Consider the following 26178-nt stretch of genomic DNA (forward strand, 5'->3'; position numbering starts at 1 on the left):
AATTCTTAGTACATCAATATCTAAGTCCAGAACTACCTAACAGAAGTGTTTCCACTATTTAGTTAGAGATCCTCCCCTTCCAATTGTTGTTTATCTCAATGGAATTAAATTCAGTATTGAAAATAAGGAATGGTAGGAACTTGACCATCTAAGCAAAGAACATCCAAGATCCAATGTGAGAAAATGGTTGAACTAGTTATTATCAGTTTGAAATGAATGACCTGAGACAGTTTGTTTAAGACATTATGTCTCCTGGTGTGGGAATTCAACTCCTGTGTGCAGACCTCTTCTTGTCCATTCAAAACTGAAAGTACAAGGAATGTTACTGAATCTGCACAGTAAAATATATGCACTGTAATAACACTATTGATATAACTCATCATTTTAAAAACGTTAACATTGAGGCAGAAGCAGAGTTTGGGAATACATGGCAAGGTCCACTTACCTTTTTCTCTTCTTCCTTTGGGAGCTCCTCTTCTTTAAGAGATTCTTTGGGTTTTTCTTTGCTTTTTGTTTTCTCTTTTCCTTTGCTTTGAGGAATACTCACTATAACAGGAATTACTGTTGGAGTATGTGCTGATGGGATATTCAACATTGCTTCCAAGTTAGGATCCTTATCCTCTATAAAGAGAAAAAGGAGAAAACAAGTAAATTAGACATTTATATTTGAGATGTTTGTTAAATAAAATTTACATCGCAAACATTTATACCACTTGGCAATTTTTACCTTGCTGAGTAGGATTGATCAGTTGGATAGGTTTCAAGGGTAATATAGTTGATTTGGAAATCAAAATTGTAGCTTAGAAATTTGAGGCACTTAATACTTTGATGTATTTGATTGAGTCATGATTTCACACACTCTTGCCTCCCTATCTAGACTGTAAACTCCTAACGATAGGGCAGTAACCATCTCTTCATTTTTTTTGAGAAATATTTATTGAGGCTCATATGTAAAATGTGTGGAGCAGTGGATAATAATGAAAAAGAAAAATAAAGGACCTTATGAAGTCAAAAGTCTAAATAAGATCTGTACTCAAATAGCTTCAATATAAGGACATATTAAATAGAAACATAAGGGATACAAACAAGGAAATTTAGAAAAGAAATAGATTATTTCTGGCTGAGATGATAAAAGAAGTTTTCTTATTGAAAACTGATTTTATTCTGGGTTTAATGGATTGTCAGAATTCTAAAAGGAGAGCCAACCCATGGAGGAACTATGTTGGAAACTTCCAAGCATCCCCTTACGTCTTAGGTTATATTCTCTTCTGGGTTCCAGGGTAACACTCCCACCTGGATCTCCTCTTACCTCTTTGGTCATTTTTTTTCTCAGTCTTCTTTACTAACTCTTCCTCTTTGTTAAATGTTGGTAGGTCCCAGTTTTTTTCCCCCTTCTCATTACACAACAGAGGTTCTCAACTCTGGCTGCCCAAAATCATTTTTCATGGAATTAAATGAAATGCTCAGACCCCCACCTTGACTCTCTGGGGACAAGACCCAGGCATTTATAGTTGTGAAACACAATCACATGTGATTGTGATACACAGTCAGGGTTGAGAGCCTTTATTATCTCTATTAGATCTGAGTATCCTGTTCACTACTGGGGCTCCAGCTGTCACCTACATTTCATCTCCAGGCATGAGCTTTCTTCTCAGCTTCAGATCTGTATTTCCAACTGCTCTTAGACATCTCCCCCTGCTTGTGGTACTGGAGACATTTCAAAATCAGTAAGTCTCTCCTCTTCCAAGCAGATAACCCTCCCTCCTATGTTCTCAACCTCAGTCAATGCCATGACCAATCATGCACTTTGTTTCTCAAGTTAGACATTGAGATTGTATGCATTTTCTCTTTTTGACTCACCCTATACATCCAACCAGTCACAGAGCCCTCAGAAATTTCTCTCAAATCATGCCTCTCCTATCTATTCCTACCACCTTAGTTCATATTCTTACCCTCTTGCTTGATTTTTTGTAGCAGTTTCCTAATACCACCACCTCAGTGTACTTTCCAAACTATCACTATGATTATGTTCCTAAACTGAAATCTTTTCATGTCACTTCCCTTTTTGTACTTAAAAAACTCTGGCGCTCACAAATCTTATAGGACACACAATGCTCACCCTCCTCCACTTCAGTCACACTTAACTTCTCATTTTTCTGTAAAGATGTCATGCTTACCCAATTGTATATTTATACAAATCGTTCTTACTGTCTAGAATTCCCTTTCCTTGCTGCTTTGTCAGGATAGTTCCTACTCATCTATAAAGTCTCAACTCAGATGCTATGCTTTCTCTCTCAAGTATTTTCTGGCTGTCCCCAGTACTTGGTTTGTATATGATTTCTAGCACTTATGCAGTTATTTCACTATTTATGGTTTCTGTTCCCATTAGACAATGAATTCTTTGAGTAGATGTAACATGGTTTTATTCATCTTAGTGACTCTGTGCCAGCAAGATGCTTGACTCATAGCAAGTACAGAATATAAATAGTGAATGGCATCTAGTCAGAGGCAGCTGGAAACTCCTCCATCTCACCCCCATCCATTTACTCAATCAGTAAATATTTACTGAGTACCTACTACTATATACCATGCATTGGGTAACCAGTGATGAATGAGACATCAGGAACTTGTAATGTAATGAGAAGTTCAGATGAAGAGAACCTCAGGTATTCAATGTTGTGTGTTAAGTCTGTGATAGGGAAAGTGCAGAGCAACAGGGGAACCCAGAAGAAAGGCATTTTTGCCACAAAACACTTCCATACAAGCTGTACTATATACAGTTGTCCTTCAGTATACACAGGGGGTTGGTCCCAGAACACCCCATGGATACCAATATCTGTGGATGCTCAAGTCCCTTATATAAAATAGTGTAGTATTTATTTGCATATAACCTATGGACATTCTCCCATATACTTTAAATCATTTCTAGATTACTTATAATACCTAATACAATGTAAATGCTATAAAATAGTTATTATACTGCATCATTTAGGAAATAATGACAAAAAATTAGTCTGTACATGTTCAGTACAGATGGAATCATGCAACCATCATGTGCTTAACTACATGGTACACGTCAGCAACAACATAACATTATCTTTCAACACTTACAGATGGCTTTTGTTTAATGACCCAAAAGAGAAATACATGGAATAAAACACAGAATATTTAAGATACATATAGAAAATATAATCATGGAAAAAATATTAATTAATTAATTCTCTCTCTCTCTCTCTCTCTCTCTCTCTCACACACACACACAAACACACACACACACACACACACACACACACACACACAGTATTAACAATCACCAAAACCCTAGTTCTCCTGTCTTGATTACCCTTGTATGATGATGATGATTGCTATATGGTGTCTATAGTACCGATGTGGCAAGGCGATGAGATGTGTGGCACTCTAGGTAAGTGGTGAGACATCAGGTTGAGTTAAATCTTCTAACAGGATGTCAGAAGGATTATCTAGTCAGGAGAATTGGGTTCCAATTGCAGACTCTGTCACTTTGGAGGAGGCTCAATAATACTAATGTCAGGATATCTGGAGGTTGAGGGCTGAGGATCTTCAAGCATTGAAGTTCTAGGCTTCACAACTGCAGATGCTTTAGTTAGAAACACTGTTATAAGAAGCTGTTTCTTCCTTTTCTTTGCATCATCTACTAAGTCTTGCAATGATTGTTGGCATACTGCTATACCTTGGATACCACAGAGGCTTCAGTCCATCAAAGGATTGTATTTGAGGATCATATCCTTTAACACTTACACCTATTGAAAAAGCACTGCAATATTTTCACGTGTCCAGATTGATGGCTCTGCTTCCTCTAAATTTTCTGTATTATCATAATCATCTGTAGATGACTTCGGCAGATCTTTGAGTTCCTTGTTGGTAAGGATTCCTCTACACTCTTCTATGTGTTCCTCGATGTCACCCCAGATCATATCAAAGAAGCCTCTTCCCCCCCAACTTCCCTTGCAACATTCAAGATATTCCTGATTTCTACATCAATAGTGGGGAAGCCCCTGAGATCATCGACTACCTCACTCCATAATGGCTTCCAACGTGCATTGACTGTCTTAGGCTTTAGGGCACCTACAGCCTCTGCAGTAAGCACAGTTCCAACCACAGTTGTGACGCTCTTCCATAAATCCACTATTTAAAAAAAATAAATTTATTTATTTATTTACTTAATTTTAGCTGCATTGGGTCTTTGTTGCTGTGCATGGACTTTCTCTAGTTGCGGTGAGCGGGGGCTACTCTTCGTTGTGGTGCACGGGCTTCTCACTGCAGTGGCTTTTCTTGTTGCCAAGTGCGGGCTCTAGGTGCGTGGGCTTCAGTAGTTGCAGCACGCGGGCTCAGTAGTTGTGGTGCATGGGCTTAGTTGCTCTGCAGCATGTGGGATCTTTCTGGACCATGGATGGAACCTGTGTCCCCTGCATTGGCAGGCAGATTCTTAACCACTGCACCACGAGGGAAGTCCCTAAATCCACAATGTTGCAATCAGGGTTAGCACCAAGGGCAGCACGAATCTTCCTGAAGGTGAGGCAGGTATAAGTTGCCTTAATGTCCTTGATGATGCCTTGATTGAGTGGCTGCAGCTGTGATACAGTGTTAGGAGGCAGGAACATCACTTCCACTTCCTTGTCAATGAGGCAGAGAAATTGAGTTAGTTGGGAGCATTGTCAATTATGAGGAGCACCTTGAATGGTAGCTCCTTCTCTTTGAGATATTTCTTCATTTCAGGAATGAAGCACTGGTGGAACCATTCCAAGAACAAGACGGCTGTCACCCAAGTTTTCCTGTTGTGCTGCCAGAACAGCATAGACAATTTTTGTTTCTGTTCTTTTGGGCCCAGGAGTTGTTTGCTCATAGACTAGGCTTGATCATGCGACCTGCTGCATTGCCACATAGCCTGAGAGTAAGGTAAGCTTTCCAGTCCTTGAACCCCAGGGCCTGCTTGGCATTCTGATGGATGTAGGTATGACTGGGCATCAGTCTGTATTATCACAATTGAAGATTTGCTCTAGAAGTTAGCCTTTCTCTTCTTGAGTTCTTCTGGGAACACTGATGTTGCTTTGGCACTGACCAATGTCGATTCTCCTGTGATCTTTAAGTTCTTGAGGGTGTAGCATTTTACCAGCTAACCAGCCATCTATTAATGCCCTTAAACTCCTTCCTCTCTCTCTCCCCACCCCTCACAACAGTGCTCACAGAGGCTAAGTGCTCTTTCATGCGTAATTTTGCCATCCAAAGGGACATGCTTCTGTAACATGTCCCCTACCCACAAACAAAATACAAGCACTTCGTAAGCACTTTGTCCTGAAACTGCGAGACCATTTTTGCCATTGTAGAGGCAGCTCTAACCCTTCCATGAACTTTGGCTTCTTTCTGCTTTACTGTGAGAATGTTCCATTCGTTCTTAGTGACCTTACATCCCACTTTGGCAAGCCACACGCCACTTTTCAGAAGATCAAAGATTTGTATTTTCTTGTCAAGAGACAGCACTTTCTGCTCCCTCTTGGCGTTTGAGGGATTGTTTTGACCACTTAACTGCTTTTGGGGAGCCATTTTTCACAGAAACCAAGCATGAACACACAATACAAGTAGCAAACGAACGGGACACCAGACCAGCAAGGCTCAGACAATGAGCACTGGAGAGAGTGCAGATCTGTGACATGGTAGGTGGCCGAAGTAGGGTGTGCCTACACATCACTTTATTCACGTGGCTTCAGCATAGTGATCGGCATGGGGCAAATTTGGGGGCAAAATTTTGCTTTTTGCAATTTTCTGGAATTTTTTAAAAAGAATATTTTCAATTCAAGGTTGGTTGAATCTGTGAATTCAGAACCCATGGATATGGGATACAGAGAACTGACTGTACTGCGCAGTTTGCTTTTCCACAAACGTGACATGCTTTTTATACTACGGAGCTTTTGCACATGCTATTCCTGGTTTAGAATTCCCTTCCTTTGATTCTTTGCCTAAACAATTTCTTCTCACCTCCAAAGACCCAGTTCACATGGGTGAAGTATTCCTCAGAGCAAGTAACCTGTAAGCTGAGTCCTGAAGTATAGGAGGAAGTTCATTGTTGAAAGTGGTGATGTACATAGCAAGAGAAAGAATTCTGAGCAAGGGGCACAGCATGGGAAATTGGTCAGAGATAAGAGAGAGCACAGTTCATCAAGGAACTGAAAGGCACAAAAAAGACTAGGGTAGCCAAGAGCTGGAGATAACCTAAATATCTACTGACAGATGACTGGATAAATAAAATGTGCTGTATACATGCAGTGGAATGCTGTTCAGTCTTAAGAAAGAAATTCTGTAATGTGTAACAATGTGGATGATCCTTGAGCACATTATGCTAAGTGAAATAAGCCAGTCATAGAAAGACAAACACTGCATGATTCCACTTATGTGAGGTATCTAAAATAGTTGAATTCATAGAATCAAAGAGTAGAATGGTGGTTGCCAGGGGCTGGGGAGAGAAGGAAATTGGAAGCATAAAGTAATATCATAATCAACGGGCATAAGTTTCAGTTAAGCAAGATCAATAAGCTCTAGAGAGCTGTATATATTGAATTAAGAGGGGGGAATTGGATTGGAAATTTGTTTAGCCACTAGCAGATAAACGTTCTTAAATATTGGTATTATATGCATCCTTAAGGAATTTCTAATATAGTTTTTACAAAGACTCATGCCTTCAACTTTTTTAATATATAGGTAGTAAAACATTACTTATTATCTACACTATAAACATTTTCAAATGCAGTACCTATAAACTGAAATTAGGAACATCTGTATTAAATGGAAAGATTACATATTAATTTAAGGATTAGATCAAGAATAAGTAAATCACTTAGGAAATAGCATCAACATAGTTGATATAGAGTGTAAATATCTTAATGTAAAATAATGATAGCCTTGTTCAGTAGGAGTATGGTTTGTTAGTGATTGTGGATTTTAATACATAATTTGTTAGGCAACAAATGACTTTTCCAAGTGTTGGGTTAAAAATGAATCAACTACAAAATTAAAAGTCAAAACCCCCCAGAAAGCAAAAATACTAACAAATTTAATGGGCTCTCTAACTCACTAAAGTACTGCAATACTTGGCACAAGGTAAGAAACATGGATTAATGATCCATGGGAATATTGTCTCTAGAGAAATGAAACTACATAGTACGGCAGATAATTGGATCACCACAATTCACATGTAGTTTAAGGTCACACAACATAGGGATTACCTTTTGATTTTATACAGTTTTTTTAATCTCTTGTGGTTAGATCCCTGTAAAATGCATGAGAACCCACAAGATTTCCTAACTGGTTCTTGGTAAAGTGACAGGTCATTTTGTGGTTTGTAAGGAAATAGCTTCCAGTTGGAGAATTTGTTTATTAAGAGTAGGGTAAATAAATCCTTCAAGATGTCCAATGAATGGCTCCATTAAGATTAATGTTCTGAAGCACATTGAGGAGTTCCATAAACACAGGATTCATAGAAATATTAATCAGTAGAAAATCAAGGGATTCTTTGGTAAATCATGGTTTTTTTTTGGTACCAACTAACAGACTTATTTTCATGGGTTAGTTAACAAAGATAACTTATATATATGTACATGTGGTTATATGTGAGATTATATGTATGAAAAGTGCTGTTTAAAATGTCAACCTATTGTTATTTTCTACAAATGAAAGATTATATATGTACATACATATGTACACACACATATGTATGTACACACACATATATTCCCACTGCTCAGGAAATGAGGGGCATTAAATCAGAACATGTTTATCAACAAGTAAGCTGATGGAGGGTGGGCATCTGCCCTTGGTCACGGGACACTTATCCTTTCTGTTGTGTTTAATTCACCTGGCGCCATTCCACTCGATCCATAGTAACTTATTGAGAGGCAGATTCCATTTTCCAAGGTGGCAGAAAAAGATCCAAACTTGCTGACAGCTTTATTCTCTGCATTTGATTCTTCTAAAAGGTAAAATCAAATCAAGGACATTTTTGTTTTATCAAAAAGAAATGTAAGCAAAACTCAGTGTGACGTGGAAATCACCCAAATATGTAAAAGCATGGATATGATTAAGTAAATTATGATATGTACATATACCAATGAATTATTATGAAATCATTAAAAAGTCTTGTTTTTTTAAATCTTTAGATATATATTTTTTTAATCAAAGTATAATTGACTTCAATATTACATTAGTTTCAGGTACACAGCATAGAGGTTTGATATTTTTATAGATTAAGCACCATACAGTTATTATAATATTATTTTTAAAAATATTCAATGAATAGGAAACTGCTCATCATGATAAAATGAAAGAAATACACTGTGAATAGTGGTTACTGCTGGGGTGGTAGAATTATGAGCAACTGTCATCTTTTTAAAGTATTCCTATATTTCCTAATCTTTATACTAAACCATATTTTTAAATCAGATGAAACAAAGAAGAGTAATTTTTAAATTTCTGTTTTTAAGTTCTTGGGTACATTCAAACTTGTCAAACATTGTATTCTTACCTTGAATTTAGAAAACACTGAGACTATAACTAAATTTATTAGCAAGATTTAGTTATTGATCTTATTACTTATTACTAACTTGAGTCCAAAAGCATTTTATTAATTAACTCATCTCCATTTGCAGGTATAACCTACACTGGGCAAGAAGCAATTAATTTTTCCAGCTGGTGTTGCCAGGACATGTTAAATGGTGTTATCAAAAAGTTTCATGGTATATGATCAATGGACATCCACTTGGAACTCTCATCTACAAGCAGGTAGAGATGCTCAAGGCCAAACTTAGGATTTTTTTCTTGTTCTTGCAGTTTAAGAGATTTGATACTACATGGAGATCCAAGTGATAGAGCATAGATAGAAACCCTATCATTCACAGTCAATATTGCAGAGAAGCCAAACCTTCAGTAGGAATCAATTAATAAGGACCTGAGTCCTAGAGATTGCACTTAGTACAGTGCATAAAACAAATTTCAGGGCAGAAAGGACATTGCAAACTCAATGTTGCTACAAAAAGGTAGCCAGCATGTCAGCTGGAATCAAGAGCTGGGGTTCCCAGAGGAGGCAAAACCAAGTAAGCAGCCCACTATAGATGGGCTACGTTTATGATGTATATCCCCTTTACATTAGGGAAAGTGGATATAAACAAGATGACAAAACACTTCAGTTATCATCTGTAAAAATTACACATGCTACCTGCCAGCGATGCATGTGTTTCTGTTAGGTGGATAGGTTTGACCTATGGAAGAAGTACTGATACCCAGTGCCACAAAGATGCAGCTGCTTACCCTTTTCAAAATGTTGCTCTCCTTCTCTTTCTTCTTTCTCATCTTCTGAAGGATAATCCCCTTTTTTCTCCTTTTTCACAATTTTCTTAGGGTCTCTTAAATGAATTAAAAAATTGTGCTTGTCCTTTTTCACGTTCACTTTGATAAAAGTTGGGCCTGGAGAAGAATCATGGGATAGAAAATGGGCTGATTGTGATGCCCCAATTAAGCACTGTGATAAGATCTCTAAATAATGCAGCATAGCATTTAAGTCAGGGAATAGAAATACCTAGGGATGTCACCACTTTTATAAAAAGATACCTAAAAGAATAAAGTGATGGTGGAATTACAGGAAGAAACAGCAGGTGGATCAGGGAGATGTTTGCAGACTTTCTGCTCATACCTAAAATCAAATTACAGAAGGGAGAGTAAATTGGCTAAGGTATACCTATACTCAACTTTATGATCAATCACACGTGATGGTTAACGTGAAAGGATTTTGTAATTGATAAAGAATTGCATGTTAAATGTTAGTTACAGTAGTTATTATTGTTAGTAGGAACATATAAGAATTTCCCAAACAACACATTTTCTGCTAGTGTTCTGACTCATTCTTTGTCTCATCTTCCAGCTTTTTTTTTTTAACCCAGCCTTTTCTTTTCAACTTTCTTTGAATGATCATATCTCAAAGTTGATAGAATTAAGATAAAAATATACTTACTATGAACCATCTGAAACATATATATTATATGCATATGCAAATACTGATAAGAGTAAAGAATGGTTACTGAAAATGGAACATAGTATTTTAAAACTTGAGTCCAGTGCTTTCCTCAGTTCTGTGATTCTGAGTTCCATTTTTAATTACTACTATTTGTACCCTACACCCAGGGTTGATATTCAAAATATTAAACACTAAAAAATATTGTAATATAAATAAATATGCACACTTATCTATTAATAAAAATCCCTTTCATGTTTTAAATGTCTTTATTTTTCTTTATTGTTTTTGGCTGCACCAAGTGGCCTGCGGGATCTCAGTTCACCGACCAGGGATTGAAGCCCCCACCCCCTGCAGTGGAAGCCGGAGTCCTCACCACTGTACCGCCAGGGAAGTCCCCCCTTTCATGTTTTAAATAAACAAACCTTATATAATAAAACAGTCTGGCATTTGACATAAGTTGTACCACAAACCATACTTTAAATAACTTGAATAATTTGTAGGCCTTTTTATTTTAAAAATCATTGGTAGGATCTTTTGTTTGATGTGGCAGTTACTATCTAATGATGCTTGAGCCATGATTCCACATAGGGAATAGCATTCTCACTCTTGTAATGATTTCCTCATTAAATTGATGGTCATTTGATGATAGGAAGGAAGGAAGGAAGGAAAATTAAGAGAGGGCTGGAGGAAGGGTAGGGAGTGAGAAGGGGTGGGCTGGTGTCGCAGGCAGTGTGGGTGGTAGGATCCCTGGTGTTCCTTGCTGGGTTGCATAATCTTGTGGACATTAAACAGGACCCTGCTCACACTCCCTCCCCACTGACTCTTCCCAGCTCTCAGAGACCACAGCTCCCTACTAGACAATAAGCTGTCAAATAAAACCCAGGTCCTCAAATCCATCCTAAGAAATCTTTAAAGCACAGTGAAAAGAGAAGCTCTACAAGATGTCCCCAATAAGTTCCCTAGAGCCCAGATCTGCTCTTCCCTTGGGGAGAATGAAGCATTTCCTTTTTCCAGACTAGGTCCTCCTCAGCTCATCTCCAAGACCTCCCTCCCACTTAATGACTTCTGAATCCAGAGGCAATTTCTTTATAACAAAAATAACTGGATGTCGGCAGCAGGCCCCCAAACTCTGTGCTCCAGAAACCAAATCAGGAATTTGCTCTAAATTCATAGTATGTGCTTAGTTTCTGAGATAACACTATGTGTTGTAATTAACATTATTAAGTAACGATTTGCTTACTGCAGTTACTATTATACTATTTTCCAATCCTATGGAAATACTTCCATATTTTAACAACTGGAATGTTTGTCTTAGTGTGCCCAGGTAACCTCACGGCTGGCCTGTGCCTTGCAGAGGCTATTACAACAGAAGAGTGTGAAGTCTGAAAGTGGGGAACATTGTGCATAAATGAATCACTGGGGGCACATTACCGCTCTCACCTATTATACTCAGGAGTATAAGGCCCCAGGATTACCTGAAATGGGTTAATATCTTCCAAACCATTAACCAGCTGCTTTCAAAATGTACCTTTTTCAAATGTTGTCTTTTCTACTTCAATCTGCCCTCCATCGGAAGGATATAGATAATAATTTGTTCCTGAGATTTGGACTGGTGTTTCTCCCATGTTGTATCCACGAAACTAGAAAAGAAAACATCGTGCTTTGAGTGTGGAATGGCAATTGACAAAAATTAGGTCATCCATGTGAGCCAGTTAAAGCTGCCATAAGCCTAATTTCTGCTAAATGATTTGTCACTTTGTAGACTCAGAGGCCAGTGTCCATCTTATCTTTGGCACCTCCTGTAGTGTTATAATGACAGGTAGAATTAAAGGAGTTCCATGATTTTAAGCTCTGTTCATTGGAGCATCCTCATAACCCAGTGCAAATCAAATCATTGGACTATTGCCAAGGCAGTGCGAAAAGTTATCAATTTCTCTTTCATTGGCTGTTAATTTTCTGTTTGAAGAGAGCTAATATACTGAGGAGTGTTGATACTTTACATTTTAGAAGGTCATGTGTTAAAGACTTTTTTAAAAAAAATAAGTGTCACTAATAGAGCTCCAAGTGATACTGATGCATGCTAAAGCTTGAGAACAACTGGCTCAGAGTAGTAACTAGAAAGGACAAGGGCTGTTACTTTTTCCCCATCTTTTCCTGATTAGGTTTTTCTCATAAAACAGCTTGAGGGAGAGATTGGCAAAGGGAAGCTTTCACAAAAGCATACAGGCAAGAAATGTGGGTGCATACAGAGAGATAACCCAATGTACTCAGCAAGTCCCATCATCTGAGACAGAAATAACCAACCTCTTTGACCACTATTGTAACTGAGCAGGACCCTATGGGGCCTTCCTGGGACAGACTCCTCCCCCACATCCTCTGCTTTAGCTCCTCTGAAGTACCTAGATAATAGTATTTGAGGCACATTTCCTGAGTTGCCTTACAGATACTAAAACCAGTACCAAATGGAAGAAATGAACTATTGTACTTGATGACCATGAGCACCATAGCCCCCAGGCCTACTGGTGCCTAAGGATTGATAATGTTAACCCCTGTGACACTGCCCTGTTACCTCACCATCAACCAATCAGAGAATTCTTCAGGAGATGGTCACATACCCTGCGACTTCCCTCCCTCACCTGGCCTTTAAAAATGCTTTTCTGAAACCCATCGGGAAGTTCGTTGTTTTGAGCACTAGCTGCCCAGGACTCCTTGCTTGGTGCCCTGTGATAAATGCTGCACTTTCCTTCACCACAACCCGGTGTCAGTAGACTGGCATTACTGTGTGCAGGCAAGTGGACCCAAGTTTGGTTTGATAACATGTTGACCTATCACAGCTGCTTATTTACATACACGTAAGTGAATGCTTTTGTGTCAAATTTCCATCTTTACCACCCCTAGAAACCTAGCTTCATGGCACTCAAGAAAAACTGGCCTAAGGGTGTTCCTGTTTTGGTGATTGGCTGCAAAGAAGGTCCTAGGTATCACACGGTGGACTGCAGGTCTGAGATCTTCTATACTAGAAGAAACCCCAAGGCCTCTGTGGTGGCAGTGAAGACTGAAAAACTTATGTTTCCACAGAAGCTGTGTGCTTCCCCAAACAATTAGGAATGACCCAAAGGAGCTTTTTAGAAAATTGATTTTACCGAGTAAATGATCTCAGGTTCTGGTTCCTGGAGGGGCTCCTCTGTTATTTCCGGGGTCTTTATTTGCTCTTCTTTCAATTTCTCCTTTAAAACATTTTTGCTCTTGAAATTCCTACTATCTTCTTTCTCTAGTTTTTCCTTGCCTTTCTTTTTACCAGATTCCTTACTCTTCTTGTCTGCTTTTTTTTCTTCCGTTAAGCGTTCCTCTTCAGCTAACCTATGTTGTTCTTTCCATGCCTGTAAACACATTTAAAAAAAATTCATAGGATTTTGAAACAAATCTGATCCTATTCAGGTTCACTCTGGAGAATATTTAACATGATTTCTATAAGCTGTATCTCTGATGGATCAAAATACTGAGCTAGAAATTGTGGTGTCATCCTTGATTCTCTTTTCTCTCACCCAACTTCTGTATTCTAAACCCTGCCAATCCTCTTCAGAGATCTCTCTTCACTGCAGCTTTTTCTCTCACCCTCTGTTGAAATTTTCTTTACTTCAGGTCTTTTTATCTTTAACCTGAACTATTGCATCAGCCTCTTAGCTGTTCTCCCTGGCTCTTATACTTTTCCACAAGAATTCAATCCCCAGTTTAGGTTCTATAAACATGGTTAATCAGCAGTATGGTAGACTAGATGTCCAAAGAAACATTCCTCGCATAAAATATTTCAGAAATGATGGCTAAAATATCAAATCATCATTGTAATGCATAGCAGTGCTGGCAGCAAAGTAAAAAATATGAGAAAGCACTAATTCAATGAGGGAAGGAAGCACTGAGAACAGCAGTTTTCCAGGGTTATCTGCCCAACCCTGGAAGCCAAGAACTCGGGTTTTGGGAGTTATAGGGACTACAGCCAGAACCCAGGAGACCAGAGAGCTGTGAACAGCACGGGTATTTTTTTAAATGGCACCTTCACTGAGTGAACTAGAAAAAAATCTTGCCCCATAGAGTAAAATCATGAAACCTAGTCAGCTTCCCTGGCCCTGAGTTAAAGTAGGAGCAGAGAGGGCAAGAGGAAATTGGCCCTGAGAACTCTTAACCACAAGCCTGTCCTCACATAGATTTGTGGCCAAAATGTACATCACCTTAAAAGTATTCTGAAAAGATTGTGGGCAAAATGTGAGTTCACAAAGGAAAATCACAAAATGTGAGAAACTAAGTCAAAATCAAAAACCTGAAGAAGAAACAAACTCTGAAATTATACTTGCAAAGACTGCAGATATTGGAATTATCAAACAGAGAATACAAAATAAGTAATATGCTTAAAGAAAGAAAAGGAGGCATCAAAAGTATCAGTAAAAATAAGAGCATATCAAAAATCAGTGAGTTTGAAAGCCCTATTAGAAATGGAATAGGATTTTTGAAAAGGCAGTTTTGAACAGATAATGGATGAGACATTTCTGGAGCTGATGAAAGACACTAACCAGTGAATCAAACCCAGGAAATGATAGTGATGTGCTGGACCTGGGTCATATTGACTTTGGAGAGTTTATTGTTAAATTTTCAGGAATTCTGCGAGCCAGTTTTAACCACATCCATTCTTAAAATCAAACGATACAAATGCACAATAAAATACTATTAAAAACAAAGGCAATAAATACTCAAAACGTACCACTTTCCTAACTATTTTGTTACATTTAACTACGATTTATGCCAGCGGTCCCCAACCTTTTTGGCACCAGGGACCGGTTTAGTGGAAGACAATTTTTTCCACGGACAGGGCTGGGTGGGGGGTGGTTCAGGCGGTAACGCTAGTGACGGTTCAGGCGGTAATGTGAGTGATGGGGAGTGAAAGGGAGCAGCAAATGAAGCTTCCCTCACTCCCCGCCCACAGCTCACCTCCTGCTGTGCGGCCCAGTTCCTAACAGGCCACGGACCAGTAGCGGTCAGCGGCCTGGGGGTTGGGGACCCCTGATCTATGCCCTCGGGGTTATCTATGTAAATTGTATCTGTATGGTAGAACTATAATAGTGTGCTACTGCATATTGTTTCCAACTCCGCATACAGTGACATCCTATCAGTAGCTTGAAGTCAGCCATGATGGGAGTATTTACACTGCAGAGATCAGCAAATGCTACAAATCAGGGACTTATTGACTGCTCGTTGATTATATAGACTTTAAAAAATGATGGAGAAGATGCTAATAATGCAGTGTGTTGTGTTTTGATCTGTTACATTGTAACTAGCACAAAAAAAATTGGGGAAATATTCTTCCAGTGTTTAAAAACTATTACCTGATTCAGCAAAGAAGTTGCTAATGTCATTGGTGAATAAGTGAGACATATCCCTCTGTTGCTCACTTTTGTCTTACTTGCTCATGTAAATGAAAATATCAATCAGCATTCATTGTGGAACTACACTTGTTTGTCAATTGCAACTATAGGCTGGCTAAAGATGTAAGAGCTTAGTAAAAATCAATGAAAGTAATTTTGTGAGAATCAACTGGCTAACTGGAATTTACAATAAAGAGTATTACATATTTTATTATTTGTAAATTGTGTGCTATACATACCATATATCAATAAAATTTAGAATAAACTATCTATCTATACAGAAGTTTTTTTCCTAGAGAGCTAATGCTAAACATTTGCCAGCACACCATCACATGTTTTTAAAGCAGTTAGAGAGAAAAGATGAACTGTCTATAAAAGAATGACAAGTTAGATTGACAGTCAATTTATTGGGTTGGCCAAAAAGTCTGTTCCATAACATCTTATGGAAAAACCTGAACAAAATTTTGGCCAACCCAATATTAACAACTACAGCATCAGGTAGAAAAATGTGGAAAAAAATCTTGAGAGTACGAACAGGATACAAAAATGTCAACCAAGAATTTTATAAATTAAAACTATGTTTAATGAATAAGGGTAAAGTAAAACCATTTTTCAGACATGTAAAACCATTTTTCAGACATGTTCAATAGCAACAAACCCCCACTAAAGGAAGTTCTAAAGGAAATACTCCCAAAATAGAAGATGTGAGAAGAAGTGCTCAACAAAACAAATGGTAAGCATGGGGCTAAATCTCAATAACATTGACGGTATAAAGCAATGACAATAATAATGTCTAATTTGTGGGAACAAAAAAAATCAAGATAAAATTTAAACACAGGTTGGGAGAGAGGAAGCCATTTTAATAATTCCTTGTATTGTTCTGGAAACAGAACAATTGGTGTTATGAGAATGGTGAAGAAAAGGGCCATGGTGAAAAAACTACCTATTGTTGAAACTCTGGGCTGCTGTAACGTGATTTGTTCAGATAAAACTGGAACCCTGACGAAGAATGAAATGACTGTTACCTACATATTTACTTCAGATGTCCTGCGTGCTAAGGTTACTGGAGTTGGCTACAATCCATTTGGGGAAGTGATTGTTGATGGTGATTTTGTTCATGGATTCTATAACCCATCTGTTAGCAGAACTGTTGAGGGGGCTGTGTGTGCAATGATGCTGTAATTAGAAACAACACTCCAATGGGGAAACCAACGGGAAGGAGCCTTAATTGCTCTTTCAGTGAAGATGGGTCTTGATGGACTTCAACAGGATTATATCAGAAAAGCTGAATACACTTTTAGCTCTGAGCAGAAGTGGATGGCTGTTAAGTGTGTGCATGGAACACAGCAGAAAACAAAATCAACCAATGTAACTAACAAAACCCAAACGAGCTGACCTGACTCAGGACCTAGAAGAGGTCAGCCTGGCACAGATATGAAAAAGTACCAATTTAAAAACAGCCCCATGGAACTTCCCTGATGGCACAGTGATTAAGAATCCACCTACCAATGCAGGGGACACGGGTTCGATTCCTGGTCTGGGAATCCCACATGCAGTGGAGCAACTAAGCCCGTGCACCACAACTACTAAGCCTGTACTCTAGAGCCAGTGAGCCACAACTACCTAGCCCATTTGCCACAAGTGCTAAAGCCCGCATGCCTAGAGCCCTGCTCTGCAACGACAAGCCCACACACTGCAAAGAAGAGTAGTCCCTGCTCGCTGCAACTAGAGAAGCCCGCAGGCTGCAACGAAGACCCAACACAGCCAAAAATAAATAAATAAATAATTAAAAAACCAAAACAAAAGAAAGTATGAGTATATACTTTTTTTTTTGTGGTACGCGGGCCTCTCACTGTTGTGGCCTCTCCCATTGCGGAGCACAGGCTCCGGACGCACAGGCTCAGCGGCCATGGCTCACGGGCCCAGCTGCTCTGCGGCATGTGGGATCTTCCCGGACTGGGGCACGAACCCGTATCCCCTGCATCGGCAGGCGGGTTCTCAACCACTGCGCCACCAGGGAAGCCCGAGTATATACTTTTAAAGATATATATTTCATATCCTAAACTGAGTCTTTTCATCCATGACAATGGTATATTTTCCCACTTATTCAGGTGTTTATTGTCTTTCAATAATATGTTGTAACTTTCTTCATAAAGAAAAATATTTTATTAATTTATTTTTCTTGGCACCTTATAGTTTTTGTTGCTCTTGTGAATGATATTGGTTTTATGTTACATTTTCTAATCGGTTATTGCTGGTGAATAGGAACTCCAGCGATTTTTTTTTTCTATGTTAATCTTGCATACAGTAACCTTGCTGTGCTTCCTTAATTCATTTTCAAAGCCAACATGCACCCAAATTTCATAGCAGCATTATTTACAATAGCCAAGATATGGAAGCAACCTAAGTGTCCATCAACAGATGCACAGCTAAAGTAGATGTGATATAAATATATACAATGGAATACTACTCAGCTGTAAAAAGAATGAAATTTTGCCATGTGCAACAACATGGATAGACTTGGAGGGTATTAAGCTACATGAAATAAGTCAGAGAAAGACAAATACTGTATGATATCACTTACATGTAGAATCTAAAAAATACAAAAAAATCCTAGTGAATATAACAAAAAAGAAACAGACTCACAGATATAGAGAACAGATTAGTAGTTACTAGTGGGGAGAGGGAGGGGGAAGGGCAATATAGGGGAAGGAGATTAAGAGGTACAAAGTATTAGGTATAAAATAAACTACATGGATCTATTGTACAACACAGGGAATATAGCCAATATTTTGTAACAACTATAAATGTAGTGATTTTTCTTTTAGTTATAGTCAGATCTTTATTTGAAAATCTATCTGCCAACTTAGTGCTTTCCACCAACTTGGGGTGCAGGAACCTTCACAGGCTTCACAATCTTTTGATTAGGTGCTGCCTTTGTAGTAGCCATTGCTGTCTTTATAAAATTGTGAATCACTATATTGAACACCTGTAACTTATATAATACTGTACATCAACTATACCTAAATTTTTAAAAGGAGCCAACACATGGTGCTTCCCTGGTGGTCTGGTGGTTAAGATTCCATGCTTCCACTACAGGAGGTGTGGGTTCGATCCCTGTTCAGGGAAGTTCCACATACTGTGAGGTGCAGTGCCCCCCCCCAAAAAAGAAGCCAACATAACCTTAATAGTAATGCTTGTTAAGAACAACAAAAAAGCCTATCATTTCATTCATCATAGACACAAAAATTCTAGATAAAATACTATCAGAACAGTCAGTTGTTTATTAAAATAAATATTAATTAAATATTAAATTATTAATTAAAATATTATTACAATAACATTCCATGAAAAAAATGGTGCTATAATTTTTCATCAATAATGTACATAAAGATGGACCCAGGGCTTATTAAAAATTAAAATTCCTCGGTTCTATTCCCAAAGATCAGTTAGGATGGAGTGAAAACATGTATATTTTAAGTCTCTCCTCCCCCAAGAGATACCTAGGCAATTATGGCATATGTGGTTTCATGGGATAAGGACTAAACTTTAGGAAATGCTGAAGAGAAGTTTGTTTTAGAAATACGAAGGTTATTCATATTGTTAAATCAATCTCATAATTCAATATATCTTCTAAATAAAGGGAATAAAACCCCAATAGATATTAGTTTCAATACCAACAGGTACTTTAAAAATTTAATAAGATTAAGCAGCAAATAATAATAAACTTAAAGATTTGCCATGTAATTATTTTTACCATTAATACCAAGAAGCCAGAGAAGCTCACCAATCTTAACCAATGCTCTTTTGAGGGTTATTGCATACTGATGGAGGTGGGGAAATCAGCTCCTGCCTACACAATCTATAAGCTTACGACAAAGCTACTGTAATTAAAATAGTATGGTACTTGTATAAGAATAATTAAGTGGGTGACTGAAACAGAATACAGCATTCAAACATGGTTTAAAATACCATCACGTTGGGATTAGGTTTTTAACGTATGAATTTTGAAGGACACGAACACTCAGTAGACACTATAGTGTTCAGAAGAGTTCAGGATATCTCTTATCATTTTATAGGGATCTTTAAAAATGGATTAAAAAATGGGTACCTAATATGTGACATATCAATATTCCCATTTGTTTAAGGGGTGGGGATTAATATTACATTTAATTAAATGGTACTAGTAAAATGACAGTCCATCTGGGCAGAGAAAAAGACCCTTACATTATGCTACAAAACATGTATTTCAAATAGATTAGATCTCTGAATATAAAAATGATATCTATGAAAATATTCTAAGAGAGTGCAGGAAAATTAACATACAAACTCAAGATGGAATCAACCTTATGGAACCGAAAACACAGAAGCCCTAAAACCATAAAAAAAAAAAGAAAGATTTTTAAAACCCTTTTTTTGACAAGCTGTAACATACATACAAAAAGAGCACAAATCCTAAGTGAACAGCTGAATGAATTACCACCAAGTAAGTGCTCCTGTAAAACTACCACCAGGTCAAGAAACAGATGATCTCCAGCTCCCCAGAAGCCTTCCTCAGCTTCTCCTCAATTACCACCCACTTGTACTGGCCCAAAGGCAAATATCATCCTAATTTTTAATACATTAGTTTAGCTTTGCCTATTTAAAAACTTATGTAAATGAAATCCTACATAGGTATATAGTCTTTTAACTTTCTCTTCTTTTGCTTAACATGTTGTGTGTGAGATCATCCATATTTCTGTTTGTAGCTATATGTCATTTATTTCCAGAGCTGCATTGCATTTCATTACATGAACCATTCTAGGCATTCTGCTGATGAATCTTTGAATTGTATCCAGTTCAGGAGAATTAAAAATAATGCTGCAAGAAAAACTGTGTCCATGCGTCTTGGTGAACACATGCATGCATAAGTATATTAGGTATATACTTAGGAGTGAAACTATTTGGTTAAAGAGAAATCATATGCTTAACTTTAGTATGTATGTCCAATTTTCCAAAGTGGAAGTACCAACTTATACTTCAATCAGCAGTGTATAAGAATTTGCTTTACTTCACATCCTTGACAAAATCTGGCATTGTGTCTTTTAAATTTTGGCCAAAGATGATTGATTTGACTACATAAAAGTTAAATATTTCTGTATAAATAGAAAAAAGTGCTATTTATTATGAAGGAAATTGTTTAATAAATTAAGGAACATCCAAATCATAGACTAATATAATGCTATGAAAATAAGTTAGATCTCTAGATATTGTCCAGAAGTGATATTCATGATGTGTTGCCAAGAGAAAAGAGCATGTAGCAGAGTTAAAAAGAAACATACCAAACCTAAACCAAAACCAAACATGAATACCCTCTTATATTTGTGCATGCATGCTTGTATGAGCATAGAACATGCCAAATCATTAATATTTCTGACTTCAGGGTCTTAGAACAGCCAGGTTAAGTTTGATTTCTTATAAAAGCATGTATTACTTTTGTAATTAAAAATTCCAATAAAAATGCAAACAAAAACAACTTCCTGCAGCAGATGCAGAGAGAGAGTTTACCAACTATGAACAAGGCACTGCCCTGGATTTGGGCACAGTTTCCTAAAGGCTTATCATCTGGTGAAGGAGACAGCTTGGTGGAGAGATTGTCATTTCAAGTTTAGAAAAAAGATCATTTCCTGTTATACCACACAAACTAGCACAAAATAACTTTGAATTTGTGATTTGTCAGTGTCATTTTTCTTTCCTTGATTACCTTGAGAGAGCCTTCTAAAATAAAAGGAATCTTTTCCTTCTCCTTTTCTTTTTCTTTTTCTTGATCTGATATCTCTGTTTTGCTCATTTCTTTGTTACCTATAACCAGAGAAAATGAAACTTCTTAGTAAAACTCTCTAAAATAAGGCTTTATAGAAGGACCAAGCATCTGGGTTGTAGGGGATCCCCATTCACTCATCTCTGAATTCTTTCTTTGCCATCTGTAGAGTGGACATCTGAAGTGGAACTGAGCTCTTTTAGGAATGAACAACTCACCATCTGTGGAGGCAGTACATTCCATTCTCAAAGTGCTGAGATTTTGAAGATTTTATTGAACTGGACTCTCTCTCACTAGAGTTTTAACCTAATTAATCCTAATTTAACCCCTTAAGACCAAACAGAACAAATTTAACTTTTCTTTCTATACTGAAGCCCTCCTCTTGCCATTATAGTTATTCTATTGTGAAGATTTACATCTGTCCTGACTTCAGAGGCCTCAAAATGAATGCAATACCTAACAGGTATATTCTAATCCCAATTCCAAATAAACCATTTTCTGAATTTGGTCCATAGACACCCAGATAATTATTAAGTTTTTGGTTCTGCTCAGAAGCAGAATAAAGAAAAGGCAGTCAACCCACAATTTTTGCTACTAACAGTAAAGTATGGCCTGGACACGATTGTGAGAGGGCAGCCCTACCTGTCTTTTTAGATAGTCCCATTGAGTATTCCAATTACCTAGTGCTGTCCTGCTGCACCCCATCAGGAGGAAGGCTGAGTTGATGGATGGATTATGTAACCATTTTGGTGAAAGGTGAATGCTTCATCTTTGACTTGGTTTTTCAAGTTTTATTTTCGAATCAAGCCAAGCACAAATTCCTTTGGTAGTTTACAGTGGTTGCAAAAACTTTGGAAATTATATAGTTTTGCTTCTTTATAGGAAATCACTCTCAACTTGGTTAACAGAAACAATGAGTATTATTCACACAGAGTTCATTTCCTTTGTACGAACCCAGTGAAATATCTTTATTTTCCAGATGAATTACCTCAACATTTCACTTATTTATCAAGTATCCTTCCCCTTTTTCTCACCCTCTTCTCTCTGACAGCATCAAAGACATGAAAATTGACAACAACAAAAATGAAAATATCTATTGATCCAACATCCTCTCGAGTCCATGTCACAGGCCCCCAATAATCCGTTTTTCCTTCATTTTAAAATTCTAACTCCCAGTTAGTCTCGGGACTATTTTGTTTACTCTTCTAAGGAAGGTCTTGTTTTAATCTCATTTTGGAAGCCATAATGATTCTTACAGAGACATACTGACTCTGAATCTAACCCACGTATTGACAACAAAACTTAGAGAGGTGAACCTATCAATCCCAGCAAAATAAAGACATTTGGCATTTCTCAGTATCACACTGGATCTGAATAGATTGAATCTTTCAGATCTGGCAGGAAGTATGGTCAATATAAGACAAGTATCAATCAATATACAACAAATATTTTCATCATATTTAGAATGTAGCTATTCTATTTTTTAGGGAAAGTGAAGAGTCACAGAAATTTTGTGGACAACTCTTTTTAATCCTGAAATGTTCACTGTCTTGAGTAATTAATAAATAGAATGTCTTTGGACTTATGTATAAGTTCAACTGGTTACTTATTTTTAGATTTTTTAATAGAATAAATTTTGCTAGTAGAAGAAATTTTGGTACCAGCAGAAGATTTTATTTCCAGCTCATTCGTGGTCCTACTGATTTCCTCAGCCATTTTAGCTTCCTGATATACAGCTTCTTCTTTTATGATCCAATCTTGAATGGATTTTGCAACAAGTTCCAAATAATTCCTTTAAAAAAGCAAAGAACAGCAGGTGACAATTGAGTTAATATTAAAGTCAACAAGTGCTTAAGATACTGATTGTGCAAATGAACTTTTAAAAAATGAACTGATTCTAAATTGTCCATGTAACAAATATAATAGCGATATATCCTAGAATATATTTTGTACAAAGTAGTCATATATAAACATCCAATAAACATTTGAAAATTGTTCAGCTTCCTTCACGATTAAAGATGTATAAAATTAAAAATTAGATATTTCCATCCAAACCAAAGATTAAAATGCTTGATAATACCAAGAACTGATGACGGTTTGGAGAAACAGTCATTCTCAATGCTATTAATTGGAGAGTAATATGGCAAAATCTCTTTTTAGGGTAATTTTATAGCACAATAGGTACTATCTCTCTTTTTTTTTTTTTTTTGTGGTACGTGGGCCTCTCACTGTTGTGGCCTCTCCTGTTGTGGAGCACAGGCTCCAGACGCAAGGCTCAGTAGCCATGGCTCACGGGCACAGCTGCTCCGTGGCATGTGGGATCTTCCCGGACCAGGGCATGAACCTGTGTCCCCTGCATCGGCAGGCAGATTCTCAACCACTGCGCCACCAGGGAAGCCCAATAGGTACTATCTTAATTGACTGCCAGCTAAGTGACTCACTGGATTAGCTGAAACACTGTACTCTTGCTATAAAACTTACCGGCCCTTGAATACCCACATCCTAAATACTACACCCTAAGCTGCTTGTGCATTTATGTATACATCAGCATCTTATTGCTTACTAGGATTCAGTAATATTTGCTCCCAAATCCATTTATTCTATTTATACTGATTATTGTAATTATTTTAACTAAATGTTATGTACACTTACAATATATGAATATCCAAAGAAAGTTGTTGCTAGGGAAAAAGGTTGAAATAGTTAGGTTTGACAATAAAGATTAGTTGCTGTCAAATTGTATGAAAGTGAGGACAAAAGTTTTTAAAAAATAAAGCTAGATGAATTCTATACTCAAGTTGCTTCATTATTTTCTTTAATTCTTGATCTCTTTTAAAGAAAAGAAATGCAAAATGGAAAAGAAGTAGTAAAACTGTCACGGTTTGCACATGACATGGTATTATACATAGAAAATCCTGAAGATACTACTAGAAAACTACTAGACCTCATCAGTTAATTTGGTAAAGTTGCAGGATACAAAATTAATACACAGAAATCTGTTGCACTTCTATACACTAAAAACGAAATAGCAGAAAGATAAATTAAGTAAACAATCCCACTTATCATTGCATCAAAAAGAATAAAATACCTAGGAATAAACCTACCTAAGGAGGCAAAAAACCTATCCTCCAAAAACTATAAGACACTGATGAAAGAAACTGAAGAGGACACAAACAGATGGAAAGATATACTGTGTTCTTGGATTGGAAGAATCAATATGGGTAAAATGACCATACTAAGCAAGGCTATCTATAGATCCAATGCAACCAGTATCAAATGCCCAATGGCATTTTTCACAGAACTAGAACACAATATTTAAAATTTGTATGGAAATACAAAAGACCCTGAACAGCCAAAGCAATCTTGAAAAAGAAGAATGGAGCTGGAGGAATCAGGATCCCTGACTTCAGACTATACTACAAAACTACAGTCATCAAAACAGCATGGTACTGGCACAAAAACAGAAACATAGACCAATGGAACAGGATAGAAAGCCCAGAAATAAACCCACACACTTATGGGCAATTAAAATCTATGGAAAAGGAGGCAAGAATATACAAAACAATGGAGAAAAGATAGTCTCTTCAATAAGTGGTGCTGGGAAAACTGGACAGCTACATGTAAAAGAATGAAATTAGAACACTCCCTAATACCACACACAAAAATAAACTCAAAATGGATTAAAGACCTAAATGTAACGCCAGACACTATAAAATGCTTAGAGGAAAACATAGGCAGAACACTCTTTGATATAAACTGCAGCAATATTTTTTTGGATCTGTCTCCTAGAAAAATGGAAATAAAAACAAAAATAAACAAATGGCTCCTAATTAAACTTAAAAGCTTTTGCACAGCAAAGGAAACCATAAACAAAATGAAAAGATAACCTACAGAATGGGAGAAAATATTTGCAAACTATCTGATGGAGAAGGGATTGAGTTTCAAAATATACAAACAACACATACAGCTCAATTAAAAAAACAAACAAACAACCCAATAAAAAAATGGGCAGAAGATCTAAATAGTCATTTCTCCAATGAAGACATACAGATGGCCAATAGGCACATGAAAAAATGCTCAATGTTGTTAATTACTAGAGAAATGCAAATCAAAACTACAATTAGGTTTCACCTCATACCAGTCAGAATGACCATCATCAAAAAGTCTACAAATAATAAATGCTGGAGAGGGTGTGGAGAAAAGGGAACTCTCTGGCACTGTTTGTGGGAATGTAAATTGGTACAGCCACTATGGGGAACAGTATGGAGTTTCCTTAAAAAACTAAAAATAGAGTAACCATATGATCCAGCAATCCCACTCCTGGGCATATATCCAGAGAAAAACCATACTTTGAAAAGACACATGTACCCCAGTGTTCACCGCAGCACTATTTACAATAGCCAGGACATGGAAGCAACCTAAATGTCCATCAATAGAGAAATGGATGAAGAAGATGTGGTACATATATACAATGGAATATTACTCAGCCATAAAAAGGAACAAAACTGGTCATTTATAGAGATGTTGATAGACCTAGAGAGTGTCATACAGACCGAAGTAAGTCAGAAAGAGATAAACAAATATTGTATATTAATGTATATATATGGAATTTAGAAAAATGGTATAGATGATCTTATTTGCAAAGCAGAAATAGAGACACAGACATAGAGAACAAATGTATGGATACCAAGGGAGAAAGGGGTCGGGTGGGAGGAACTGGGAGATTGGGATTGACACATATACACTATTGATATTAGTTATAAAAGAGACAACTAATGAGAACATACTGTATAGCACAGGGAACTCTGCTTAATGCACTGTAGTGACCTAAATGGGAAGGAAATCCACAAAAGAGGGGATGTATGTATATGTATAGCTGATTCATTTTGCTGTACAGCAGAAACTAACACAACATGGTAAAGCATCTA

General features: G+C 37.3%; 1 protein-coding gene across 1 annotated transcript in view; it reads right to left on the reverse strand.

Annotated features, from left to right (window-relative positions):
- SPAG17 (sperm associated antigen 17) overlaps positions 1-26178 on the reverse strand; it is a 229029-nt gene that overhangs the window by 82709 nt on the left and 120142 nt on the right. Inside the window, exons 19-25 of the mRNA XM_067030751.1 lie at positions 22861-23042; positions 21194-21291; positions 13180-13416; positions 11565-11676; positions 9334-9489; positions 7886-7999; positions 446-621 (exon numbers count right to left, since the gene is read on the reverse strand). Coding sequence (XP_066886852.1) covers positions 446-621; positions 7886-7999; positions 9334-9489; positions 11565-11676; positions 13180-13416; positions 21194-21291; positions 22861-23042 — 1075 coding nt within the window. The remainder of the gene's footprint in view (positions 1-445; positions 622-7885; positions 8000-9333; positions 9490-11564; positions 11677-13179; positions 13417-21193; positions 21292-22860; positions 23043-26178) is intronic.

Source organism: Kogia breviceps, chromosome 1 (genome assembly GCF_026419965.1).
Source record: "Kogia breviceps isolate mKogBre1 chromosome 1, mKogBre1 haplotype 1, whole genome shotgun sequence".
NCBI lineage: Eukaryota > Metazoa > Chordata > Mammalia > Artiodactyla > Physeteridae > Kogia > Kogia breviceps.